This window comes from Quercus lobata, chromosome 8 (assembly GCF_001633185.2).
Source record: "Quercus lobata isolate SW786 chromosome 8, ValleyOak3.0 Primary Assembly, whole genome shotgun sequence".
NCBI classification, from domain to species: Eukaryota; Viridiplantae; Streptophyta; class Magnoliopsida; order Fagales; family Fagaceae; genus Quercus; species Quercus lobata.
The window spans coordinates 52,771,517-52,785,478 of NC_044911.1; the positions used below are offsets into that span (position 1 = coordinate 52,771,517).

The following is a 13,962-nucleotide window of genomic DNA, read 5'->3' on the forward strand; positions in this document are numbered from 1 at the left end:
GGAATACTAAATAACACAAAGGTGAAGTGGGTTTTTTTTTTGTTTTAGGACTTCAAGTTCAGTCTTTGCTTTTCTTTTAGTTTTTGTTAATGCCTTTGGATGTGCTCTCTTAACTCTGTAAGTTTTTGTTAGATACAAATTAGAGTGAGTGACAGAGAGGCTCTGAGGAAGAGTAATGTTTGGTGAGTTGGATGGAGGTTGAAATTGTTACTACATTTCTAGTTTTGTCATCATCTAATTACAAAAATCTAACGACTTCAAAGTGGATTGAATGGATTTGACATGTTGTTAAAGCACAGTTAATTTGAAGTCTTTGTTAGTTGGGACTTTGTTTGGCTAGTATCGTATTTGGGGTTTCACACAATGTATTTCTGTTTCTGATTTCGTGTAACCTGTTTTTGTTTCTGTTTGATTTGTTTGTATTTGTTCCTAGTACTCAGTTCATCATCATGAACATGTTGTACTTTTTTTAATGAAAATATCTATTACCTATCAAAAAAAAAAGAATATGTATATATATACACACACATACATATATATATATACACACATACATATATATACACACACACACACATATATATATATATATATGTATATGTATATACATATACATATACACACACACACATATATATATATGTATATGTATATACATATACATATATGTATGTGTGTGTGTGTATATATATACACACACATCTCTACCTGTCTATCTTATTCTGCAATTTTGGGTGTTTTCGCTGTCACATCAATTCTTTGCATCGTTTACAAGTTTTCTATTAAAATGCTAGTAGAATTACTCCGACACTATTATTTTCCAGGTTGTTGGTGTAAGCAAATGGGGGCAGAGGACTGAGGAGTGGATTCTTCTTTTTTTTTTTCTTTTTTTTCCAGTGGGGGGTGTAGTCATGACTCATGAGTCTCATGAACAATAATAAAAATGTTTTGGAAGTAGAGTAAAGTTAGATTCATTTGTTTGTTTGAGTGATTGGTATGGGTGATATATTAATGAAGCATCATTTTTTACATACAAGTTTTGAAGAATGATTATTATGTCAAGAACCTTCTTCCTTACTGTTTTCTTGGGGATGGGGTGAAGGTTGGGTGAGGAAGGTGATTGGTATGAGAAATGCCTGCACTAGAAATCTGAAGGCATTGTTTTCTATGTTGGTGGTTGAAGAAATGCCTGCGGTAAAGGTTGGTATGGATGGTTTATTGAGAAAGCATCAATTTGTAAAATAGGCAAAAGTACAAGAACTAACTTGTACGGTAGTCGGTGATGAGAACAAGTTCTTTATTTAGATTGTTAATTGGAAGTTTGGAACTACTCTTAATTTGGCCAAATGTATTTTGTTTTATCATCAAGTATAGGTCTGGGATTTGTGACTGAGAGCTAGGTGCTTAGCTGATTCAGATTTGATATGTGATCATCTGTCAGAAGCTTTGTGTAATGTGAAATTGATAGAAAAATGATCATTTTTTTACAATGAAGAATAGGTTGGACTGTTAATTGGAACTACTACTTTGGCCAAATGGGGTTGTTTTGTTGGTATCATCAAGTGTAGGTTACAGATTTATGATTGAGTGCTAAGTGCTTAGCTGATTCAGATTGGATATATGATCATCTGTCGGAAGCTATATGTAACATGGTTGGAAAATAATCATTTAAATTGGAGAAGAAATCTCTGTTAGTGGACAAGAGTCTTGGGAACCATCCTAAAGGACTTGATCAGAAAACTGAGAATGAAAAAGAGGTTGAGATGTAATGGGAGCCATAGAAAGAGAGACAATTATTAAGTTACAGGATGCTTGATGTCTTCCATGTAATAAATTGAATTGAATTCATTGTTATTGAGGATGGCTACAGGTGGAGGATACAAATCACCGATATTTTTAATTTTGTAGAAGTTCTTTCCATGTGTCTCGTGGCGTTCCATTTTGAAGCTCCCAACCATTGCTATTTTGCAATTTGTAGTCTGTCTGAAGTCTATTGTGATGAGTTGGTGAAAACTTAAAACAAGGTTATTGCCTGTGCTGATAAAGCAACCTGCTTGGTCCTTACTGCTCACTAGTAGTAGATTCAAGGGCAAGGCACCCTTGTCAATGACATGCCTTCAAATAATCACCTTGATATGCAAAGTAGTGTGAGGCTGTGGAAGTGATGCTGATCCTATGTGAGGAGTCAATTGCTTTTTTTAATTACAGGCCACTGCTGCTAAACAAATTCAGTTTAAATGCAGTAGAGTAATAAAATCTGCAGAAAATCTCCGTAGGGGTTTGGGTGGATCAGTTCTAGCTGGATAGACTGGAAGACTGTAGTTAGACATCATTGATTCAGTCAGTTAGTTCCCTTTATGTGGCTAAGATCCAAATAAGCTAAGCAATAGAGCCTAACTTCAAGTTGTTCATGAATAGTAGAATAATAGCTTTCAGTTTCTCAACCCTTATGGGTTGTGAACTTCTTTTTCTGGAGAAGCAATGATAGTATCTAAGGAACAAGCATTGGCTTATACCAAAGGGGGTTTGGGGGGGGGGGGGGGGTGTGGAAATGTTCCTGGTTCTCCTGTAGCTGGATCTTATCAAAACATAATAATCTTGAGTTAGAACGAAATTCCAATTTCAAGGCAAGGCAAACTTGCCAATGGCATGCTAGCATACAATCACTTCAATCTGCTTAGTATGTTGGCCTGTGGAAGTTATGCCTGTGTCAAGGTACCGTTTGCTTTGTTACTGACTCAAGCTTGGGCATCTCGGACAAGACGTGTTAACTTTGGAATTTCCAAAGCTATGGTTGGGTCAATTCTAGTAGGATGGCCTTGAAAACTGTAGTTAGGAATCATTGAATATTGATCCAGCCAGGTGGTTCACTTTATGTGGCCATACTGAACCAGACCACTCTAAAAGAACATCTGTAGTATAAATTAATAGTTGAAGCAAAATGTCTTATATTTCTCCTACTACAAGAGGTGGTATTTGGTGTAACCGCAATATATAACATCTATCTCACATGGGGGTGGATGATCCACCCCCATGTGAGATAGATGTTATATATACCTATTATACAAAATAAAAATTCCTACTACAGAGCCCAATTCGTGTACTAACATCCAACCAAGGTGTACTATTCAACATAGCACCCATTTTGCCTGCCCTGTAGTACTTTTTTATTCTGCATTTTCCTCTTCTGCTATCAATACATAACCTGAAATTGAGTGAGAGTTAAAGATTTGAGCATTTTGATGATTAAAAATGCTATATTTTCATTTGATGTGATGCTCTCATTTTACATGATGTATGTGAATTTTGAACCCTTTAAATGGTAGGTGAAACATCATGAAAGCTTTCAATTTTCATGGCTTGCCACTAGCATCTTCCTTTTATTTTATTCCCCCCCCCCCCCCCCCCCTTTTTTTTTTTTAAATATGTATAGTTAAATTTGAAAATTCTATGAAGGATTGTATCTCGTTGCTACCATGAACATGGGCAAGCATTTCTTCGCTACCTTAATGAGCAGCTACAAACCTACTCTTTCATATCATAAATTCATAATCTGCTGATCAAAGAATTTATGCCTTCTGGTTGGTGGTTGTGCTTTGAGCTTATACATAACATAATCTTGAAAAATCTGAATTTGTTACTTTTGCCTAATGCTATGGCTTCCAGAACCGGAAATAACTACATGAACAAATAAAAAGACAGAAAATAAAAGATTGGAAAGGTAAGAAAAATAGGTAGGTCAAAGTGTAAAATATTAGGTTGTATGGAAGTTTGTATGAAAGTTTGTTAGAGCTTAAATGTGTTGAAGTGTCAATTTGACGGTGAAGATTCTCATTCTAAAGCTGTCTTAATTTAATGGTAACGATTAACCTGATAGACTTGTGTCTTCAATAGAAGTGCAAGCAAGTACATTGCATATTTCCTGTGGAAAGAGACCTGGCCTCCGATTAGTTTCCTCGAGTCTTTTAATTGAAGCTAGTATTACCTTAAATTGTAAATTGTAATGTGTTAAAGAAACAAGAACAGAGCACTTGTAGCAGTGGAGCTAAAAAGCTATTTTAGCTCCACTAAAACACACAAAAAAACCCATTCAGCAGTGGAGCTAAACCTATTTTTTTTAGCTTCATTGTTACAGTAAATATATTATTTTATTGTAGTAGATATCTTATTTTATTGTGATGTTTATATTATATTATTGTGTTGAAAGTTAAAATAGATCCATTGTTGCAGCATGTGTGTAGATAAAATAGATAAAGTAACTTTTTGTAGTGTCAAATATCTAAATTTTTAGCTCCATTACCTTGGATGCTTAGCCCCTTTTTGTAGAGGGAAAATAATCAAACTAAAAGCTGAAAGATTGGAAACACACAGGTAAGTTCTTGCAAGAGTGTTACTTGAAGGACAGCAAAAATCTGACTCACAAAGTCACAGCCCACTTCAAATGCAAATAGAACCTCTTAGGCCCATCTAAAGACACCCCAATTCAAATTGTCTGGTCTGCCCATTGATCAGTCCGTTATAATTTATAACTATAAGCATCAATATAGAAAGGTGACCACTGGCCAACCACTGCACTGACAAAGTAAATTCATAATTTGGTTGGAGCTGTGTATGAATCTCTAATAAAAAATGCTACTAAACATTACCTCTTTAAGTTTTCACTATTCCGACATCATCATTTTATTGATTCATATCATACTATCAGGAATTCGTATTAAAGATCATATTTTTATTTGCTATTGTCAACCAAAATATCTGTGAGCTCCCATTAAGAAGATAGTCAAGTCAGCTATAGATCTAACCGATATTTATCTAACCCCACAGCCTGCCCGTCAAGGATATTCATTGCTTACAGCTTACATGCTAAAGAACTCAAAGAATCTTATTTTATATTTGTGTACAATGGCCATGAATCTCAGATCAAGAAACCATTTAAAATTATTACCCAAGTTTGTTGGTACCTAAATTTATGAAGATGAAAAACCCGTTCCCTATTATCAAACATATTGACCCAACTATTGGCTATTGGCGCATCCAACACTATTGGCTATTGGGAGCATTTGTCAAATTCATTAGAGATGTCCACATAGTATATACTTTTATACCAAAAACAGAATCACCAAATTGTTCTTGATCTAAAAAATTATACATGACACAAAATTGTTTAGTCCCACGTGAAGAAAGATATTTTAGTACCCAAAAATGGTGCGGGGCTCCTCTCCAGTCCACAATTCTCCCATTCTCTCCCGTTTTAATCCTGATGCCAAACATGTGGCAAATGAAAAATCTAATGGTGAAAAACAAAGCCCCCTCGAAACGTAATTTATTGCTTTGTTCAAATACCTTTTAGCTACCTCCTTTGCAAACTCTCAACCCATACATCACTACCCTTGGTAGCATATGGCTAGAAGCCATCAGAAATAGTGTCGAAAACCTTGGAGTTACTGGCGTCATTCCAAAAAGCTCTTCGTGTTACATCTCTTCTGCAAGTAAAAAAAAAAAAAAAAAATCTCAAAAAAGTGGAAACTTCCGATTCTTTTCTAGGTTATCTCCATTTTTGCACAAATCCACAAAAACTCCATATGGGTCTAGCCAATTCTCATTCAATACTTGAAAACCCTATTGCACCATCTGGGTTTTGCTCCAATCCTCTTCCAAACATCAAAAATCTTAATGAATTTCACCAAAATTCACTTCTTAGGTTTTGGATCTCTTAGATCTAGGCATAACTTTTTGTGGGTTTTGCTTATTTCACTTCAAAGTAATCAAACCCAACATCTATTCTATTTTTTACAACAAATTACCCAAATAAAAGATATTGCCTCTTTGACTGTGTCAATACAAAACCTTATCTCATAGAAGTTTTAACTTGGCCCCCTTGTTGTTTCATTCCCCACTAGGACGTTGATTAGCTGGTGTTGAAGAATCTGCATATAATCATGCAGTATAGAATCTATAGAATAATCCATCTTGACTATTTGTGAAGGATGCAATTGTCGTGTTTCTAGGTAGAATTTCAAATGGCTCCGCTGCCAAGGATGGTGGTGTATGGGCTGTGGGTTTGCAAGGGAGATCGCTGAAGGTGTGGGTAAAATTGAAATAAATACATTTCAAGGTGGCTTTGTTTTTCACCATTAGATTTTTCATTTGCCATGTGTCTTGCATCCAGATTAAAACGGGAGGGAATGGGAGAATTTTGGACTGGAGGGGAGCCGGCCTCCCAAAAATGAGCCACATATAACCCCTTCACCATTCACTCACACAAAGTGGGAGAGAATATGCTTAACATGCTGAATATGCTCAAATCCTCTTTAAAACGTCTATATATTATATATATATATCAAATTTGTAAAGTGGGTCCCATTTTCACCAACAAAAGTGACCGTTAATCTCGGGGTAGAGAGTGAGTTTTATTACCGACCTATACATTTGCAGGAACTTTTGGTGGTAGTAGAAGACAATATGGATAGGTAAGCTGATGACGGGAGCTTCAACAACCACAAACTTATCGATGGGTCAATATCTTCCCTTCCCTGCAAACAAAGTGGACCCTCAAAACGCAAAAGTTGGGCAATACTCCAAAATTAACTAGGCTAAGCTTCATTGACTTAACTTATTATTGGGTCCCATATCCCAATGTAGGAAGGGAAATGGATTACCCTACTTTTATTGAATGGCTCGAAACAATTATGAATTATCCATCCACAATTTGATACACAAAAACATATATTTTTTTGGTGGGGACAGCCTCATTTCAACCACCCATCCATTTGTGTTTAGTTTGTCCAATCTGATCAACTTTGAAGGAATTGAAGATGATTTTTTTTTTGGAGGTGGGAAATTAAACGTGCATAAAGGGCTACCAAATTTGATATGTTCATTCGAGATAAACAATTTAAACCGTCATATGAACCAAAAACGATTTCAAATATTCATAAAGATGATCCAATTGCTCCAAAAGCTAAAACAACTAATAATGAAGACAGTGACAGAGGTTTATGAAGTATGAAGAAGCTCGTTAAAATCAACCACATAAAATTACAAAACTCAAGACATTGTCCAAGAGTAGTTACAAATTCATGAAAATTCAATAAACCCTACTCTCTCTTTGATCTATATGCTCCACTGGGGAATCATAACAACAGAAGAAAATTTAATCTTGCCTTTTTATTGTAGTAGAAGAGACCGTGTTGCAAAACAGATCTCTAGGGAATGGTTTCCTCATTGTAATTCCCAACCCAAACCCAATTGCCAAATGGCAAGTTTTCGCGACAGACGAACAAACCAAGCCTAAGAAAGTTCCTTAGCTGCTGCAATAACAGCCTCTGCAGTAAGACCATACTCCTTGTATATTTTCCCTGCTGGAGCACTTGCGCCAAACTGGTCAATACCTATCGCCTTACCTTTGCTTCCAATAATTTTCTCCCACCCAAATGTTGATCCAGCCTCGATGCTAACCCTAGCTGACACAGCTGCTGGCAAAACACTTTCCTTGTAGGCATCTGATTGCTCATCAAAGAGTTCCCAAGAGATGAACGAGACAACTCTAACAGCCTTGCCTTCCTTTCTTAGTTCCTCTGCAGCTTGAGCAGCAATTTCCAATTCAGAACCAGTTCCAATCAAAATAACATCTGGCTTGTTACCAGAAGAATTGTCTGAAATAATGTAGCCTCCCTTTTCAACTCCCTCAATGGAAGTTCCAGGAAGTTGTTTCAGCTTTTGCCGAGAAAGGGCAAGGATAGAGGGTCTCTTCCTGTTAAGTACTGCAACCTTGTATGCTCCAGCAGTCTCATTTCCATCAGCTGGGCGGAGCATCAATATGTTGGGCATTGCCCGGAAACTTGCAATGTGCTCTATTGGCTGATGGGTTGGGCCATCTTCTCCAAGCCCAATTGAATCATGGGTCATAACGTAGATAACTCCGGCTTCAGATAAGGCAGAAATCCTGATAGCTGCTCTCATGTAGTCAGTGAAAACAAAAAAAGTAGCACAGTATGGAATCAGACCAGGGCTGTGATGGGCAATGCCATTGCAAATGGCTCCCATTCCATGCTCTCTAACACCAAACCTAACATTGCGCTCTTCTGGGGTGTCCTTTTGGAAGTCCCCAAACATTTTCAGCAATGTCATGTTGGAAGATGCAAGATCCGCACTACCACCTAGGAGACCAGGGAGAACCTTTGCTAGTGCATTAAGGCATTGCTGAGACAGATTTCTGGTGGCATCAGCTGGGCTCTCCGGAGTGTATGTCTGGAAATAGCAATAAAATGAGACCATATGAGATCATCTATATATTTCATATCTAAAACCTAATGGTAAAAAGAGGCTTGTCTACATGACAGCCAGGTGGTTTGCAACTCTTCAAGAGTTGTATGCCCAACATGGAGGACAATGTAGGGATAGAAAGAAAAAAGATAGAAAAAAAAGGGTTTAATTGTGTAGTCAAATGTTGTTTAGAGTAGTTTCCAGAGGTACATTCATGCTCATTATAGAATAGCTTAAATGTAGCATAAGCAAGCAAGCAAACATTCAAAGGTCAATCAAGAGCAACTAATTTGCTCAACAGCTACTCACAGGAAGGGCTTTCTCCCAGCCAACAGGTAGTTCACCACAAATGATAGACTTGAGCTCTGCAGCCTCCTCCTTGTACTTCTTCTCATATTCAGCAAACTTAGCATTCCATTCAGCTTCAAGAGCAGAACCCTTGGGGACATGGCGACTCCAATGCCTAGTAAAGGCCAAACAATTGTTCAATATCAAATCAATCTTAGTAGCAACACAAATAATGATACCCAATTCTACATGTCCTCACTTTTTAACATCCTCTGGCACATGGAAAGGCTCAAATGGCCATCCAAGGTTCTTCCTAGTAGCATCGACTTCCTTGGCACCCAGAGCACTTCCATGTACACTGTATGAGTTTGCCTTGTTTGGAGATCCAAAACCAATGGTTGTAGTCACCTGCAAAAATGTAAATGAAAGGCATAGTCATAACCTGAAGCCAGAGTACACCAATCCCAAATACTTTATGATGTTCTTAGGAGGAACTTAAACAAAGAATGACTTCATTAGATCACTAGAGTGACTTATAGATTGCTAAATTCAGAAAACTTTCTAGTATATCTTTTAAAGCAAAAGAAAGGGCGTGTATGAGGCAACACATCCCATCTCAAACTTCCACAAATATCCTCTTAGCATCTGCCATTATAAATCTGCACCATCTTTGACAAAGTTTCAAAAAGTGTAGTTGGTTGAAATTATTAATGAAACATTAAACTTATTCCAACTTTTAAATATAATATAATAAATTAATACATAGCCATATGTCTACCAATCACCTCTCCCAAAACCCACAAAAGTGGAAGCTTTATGTATTGGGTACAACCTTTATAGCCACATGTCAAGCAAGAATCATTTATGTTCTATACCAAACTCCCAAGTCTACCATAAGAATCTACATAGCAATAAACATCTAACCTTGATCAAAGTGGGCTTGTCTGTCACAGCCTTTGCTTCCTTAATAGCGGCACGAATTTCATCATAGCCAGTGTTTCCATTCTTCACCCAAATAACGTGCCACCCAAGACCCTCAAAACGTTTGTCAACACTCTCGGTGAATGCAATCTCGGTGTCACCATCAATAGAAATGTGGTTATCATCATAGAAAGCAATCAACTTCCCAAGCCCCCAGTGTCCGGCTAGCGAAGCAGCTTCATTCGAAACCCCCTCCATTTGACAACCATCCCCCAATATAACATATCTACACCAACCAAAAACCCAACACCTCTAAATCAAACAACATTAAGGCACAGTAAATTAAGTGGCTACAAGATCTAATAGATAGTGAATAATCATCATTACGTGTAATGGTCAACGATCTCACTGTCGGGCTTGTTGTAACGAGCAGCCAAGTGTTTCTCAGCAAGAGCCAAACCAACAGCATTGGCAATACCCTGCCCAAGAGGACCTGAAAATAATTAAAAACCATAAGCATCAAAAAGAAAATTTAATTAACAAAAACCTTAACCAAGACAAAGGTTTATAGTTATAACCAGTCGTGACTTCAACACCAGGTGTCTCAAAATTCTCAGGGTGTCCAGGGGTCTTGCTTTTCCACTGTCTGAAACTCTTCAAATCTTCTTCCTGATTATCACATCAAAATTAATTAAATAACAACTAACTATAGGTTATTTGCTAAATTTGAGATCCAAAAATAAAATTAGTTTTGGGTTTTTCAAAAAAAATTTTAAAAAAAACATATTGGTCGCTGGTAAAGTATTGTTCTCGGACAAAGTGCCAGGTTAGTTATACAGGAGTGCATGATGGGACTACAACATTTCCACAACAATAAATATTAAGTGGCATTACTGGGCGTTATCATTGGATAAGATAAAAAAATAATCTTATTATTAATAAGTTTAAATTTAAATCAATAACAACTACTATACTATGATAAAAATGTGGTGTTCATTTCTCTCAGTAACTAACTAATTTATTCATGAGAGAGTGCTAAAATGACGGATGAAAAGAGAGAAAAAAAGAGAAAAGATGGTCCAATGAGGAGGGCACACCTGGACGCTGTCGTAGCCAGCGAGGTGAAGAAGAGCGTACTGTAGCATACAACCGTGACCCGCGGAGAGGACGAAGCGGTCACGGTTGAACCAGTACGGGTTCTTCGGGTTGTACCTCATGACCTCGTCGTACAACACGTGCCCCATCGGGGCGCAGCCCATGGGCAGACCCGGGTGACCCGAATTCGCCTTCTCGACGGCGTCGATCGCGAGGAACCGGATCGTGTTGATCGACTTCTCCACCAATGCGGTGTCGGCTGCCTGGTCCACCGCGGTCTCGACAGAAACGGCCTTGACTACGCCAGGTCGGGCACGGGTCGGGCCGGGCAGGGAAGCGCATCGGCGGTTGGCGGCGCGGCGGGAGGAGGAGATGAGCGGGGTGGTGGAGGAGGAGGATTTAAGGCCGGTGAAAGTGGAGAGGGAGACGCGGTCGGTGGAGGATTGGGTGGAGCCGTGGTGAAGAGAGGTGGCGCGGGCTAGAAGAGCTTGGGATAGGGTCAGAGATGTAGAGGAAGCCATGGCTCAACCTCGAAGAAGAGAGAGATTTTCAGAGAGAGAGAGGAGCTAATGATGGAGAGTCCGAGGTGTGTGGTGATTTATGCTATCTCATCTAACATGTCATGGAAAAAAAAAATGATGTGATGAAAGTTAGAGAGAGCTGACCGATAGATTGAGTTGGAAAAACAATCGCAGCCATTGACTGTGGGTAGGAAATGCCTGCCTTTCGTTTTATTTTTTTTAGATGGGGTGTTATTTTGGATTTACCTTTTTTTTTTTTGGGTTTAATGTTGAAAGTTTAAACTTGGGGTTGGTGTGTTTCAAAAAAGGAAAAAGAAAAAAAAAAAAAACTTGGGTCGGTTAAAGCTCAATACTTTTATTTAATCAATGAATAAATGAAAAAGTAAAATAGAAGTCAAAAAAAATTTTGGATCAAAAAACTAACTAGTTTTTGGTGCAGGCGAACCTAACTCTTTTATTCAATGGCAATAAAATGAGGAGTAATTCTCAAGTACTCACATTTATATTGGAGTTCAATAATTAAATTCATGTTGGGGTCTACTATGAATGTGAAAGAAGAGAATATCATTATTCCGTGCTCTTGGCGAACCTAAGAATTTCCAATAAAATGAGGTGCTACGTTCACAATATTTTCACAACAAATCCTAATTGTCAAGTTGTTATAGGTTTTTAATTTGAATTTACAACTGAAATTACTGTGTAACCCATTAGTAACAACCTGTCACATAAGATTTGTTGTAAAAATATTGTTGACATAATATTTTTTTAAATTTTATTAGCTAAACTAATGAGAAGTTACAAAATCAGTAAAAATAGGTGTTAACTCAATTGTTAGGAAAAACATTGTATCAATGACATTATTTTTTAAAATATTTTTTTTATTGAAAGATTAAATTATTTATTTTAAATTAAAGATAATTATTATTCATTGTGCAAATGGGCTGTAGTAGTAGATTTATTGAATGCGCAGATTTTGAGAGATGAAGGAATATGAGATAAGAAGGTGAGAGAATATGCTTATTTACTTGGGTGGTTGTGGTTGTGGTTGTGGTTGTATTTACAAATTCTACACCAGAACGACTGGTGGTGACGTTTTTATTTTTATATATTTGGTACTCAAGGAGGACGACGGTCAACATGGATGTATGTATAGCAAAAAGTATAGTGGTGCTTGGTAGGTAGTTGTACATGTTGATATTATCTACACTACGTGACTGTTTCGGAAATTGTAATAATAAACTATAAATCTTTGCAGTCTAGTCAAAAATGGCTTTTCTTGCCTCTTTCTATAATTGGCTTTTTATATCATCCAAAGGCTGCTGGCTTTTGTTCTTTACAAGCAAATGCCGATTTATTATTATGGCTTTTTTTTTTAATGATTATTATATTTTAAAGTATTAAGATTATTGCTTTTCTAGTATTTCCTTTTCTTTTTGTTGAGGGGGCTATATATATATTCCTCAATTTTGGTTGGCTAAATCCAAAAAACGAGCTAGTTCATGCCACATTTTATAAAAGCACAGTTCCCAGATTAAGAAATATGCCATAGAAATAGAAAAAGAAAAAGATAGAAAGAATATCTTTGCCACCAAACAACGACTAAATCCAACCTTTGAAGTCTTAAATTAGTATCTTTTATATAACAGTTATATACAATATTCTATAAATGTATAGGAAAGAAACGTTGCATTTTGATTTAACTATTATATGACAAATTCTATTTTCATGGTAGGCTTCATTATGTCTTCAATTGTATTTTACAGGTTGAGACTCATATCTGATCTTGCTGATTATTCAATTTATCAACTTATCTAGTTTACTAACAACATTTTAAAGATTTGTTCATTTTTAAAGTTTAAATCAATGAAAATAAACTATTTCAAACGATTGGATGAAATGAATTATAGAATCAAGATCCTTAAGGCCCGTGTTGATTTTTTTTTTTTTTGTGATGGTTGAATCTCATGAATAATTGGCAGAATTTTTTTAAAAAGAGATTGATATCAAATTATGATCTCATTACTGTTTGCAATAGATCCACATGCTTATTTTATTGCTCCATTTTTTTTTCAATTTTTTTGCCAAGAAGCGGTGGGTTGTTGAAAAGATAGAAGGTTAGGGAGTTTGGTGGAGGAACAGTTAAGAACAATAAGATTGCTTTGAGTTGAAGATTTGTTCCAAAACCATAAAAATTTTCAAAGTTGGTTGCGAAAAATTGGTCCTTGTCATTCAAACTTCAACCCCATAGTGACCCATAGCTCATAATTAATTAATCTTCAAGCAGCTGACATGTTACACGTGTGACATGTGCACACCATCCACTAAGTTTCTTACACATGTTTCCTCTAAAATTAGAGTTGTTTAAAGTCTAAAAACCATTCTTGACTGTGAGACCCTATTAGAGAAAAGGAGCGGTACCATAAAAGTAAAGCTTAAGGCCAAATTCCTCTCTCAAAATTAAATTACCATAAAAACCCGTATCCATTTGTGTCGTATTCGTGGATCTTGTCAAACACTAACACCGTTACTTAAACTACCATTACATTGAATATTATTTAGAAGGACAAATGTTAGGTAGTTACATTATAAATCTTTTAAAAAAAAAAAATAATTCTCTTCCTCCATTCTATACTTATATTAATAGCTAAAATGCGTAATGCATAGAATAAAACAGTGTTCATATATAATATTTTTAATCAATAAATATTAATAAATCAAAAATCAAAATAGAGAATTTGTAGAAAATTATTTACTTAATTTAATTAAAATTTATTTAGAAAATATACAATCTAATTTGATAAGAATTTGTTTAGTATTGGATTATTTTGTCCAAAAAGACAATTTCTAATTAATTTAAACTAATTCAATCTAA

General features: G+C 36.3%; 1 protein-coding gene across 1 annotated transcript; it reads right to left on the reverse strand.

Annotated features, from left to right (window-relative positions):
- Positions 1-6,949: 6,949 nt before the first annotated feature.
- On the reverse strand, positions 6,950-11,181 carry LOC115955210 (transketolase, chloroplastic). The gene is made up of 7 exons (XM_031073274.1): positions 10,572-11,181; positions 10,053-10,143; positions 9,862-9,967; positions 9,478-9,760; positions 8,813-8,961; positions 8,575-8,728; positions 6,950-8,250 (listed from the first exon to the last, which is right to left on the reverse strand). Exons 1-7 carry the CDS (start codon positions 11,088-11,090, stop codon positions 7,291-7,293), a joined length of 2,262 nt encoding a protein of 753 aa, XP_030929134.1. The 5' UTR covers positions 11,091-11,181; the 3' UTR covers positions 6,950-7,290.
- Between the last annotated feature and the right edge of the window lie 2,781 nt (positions 11,182-13,962).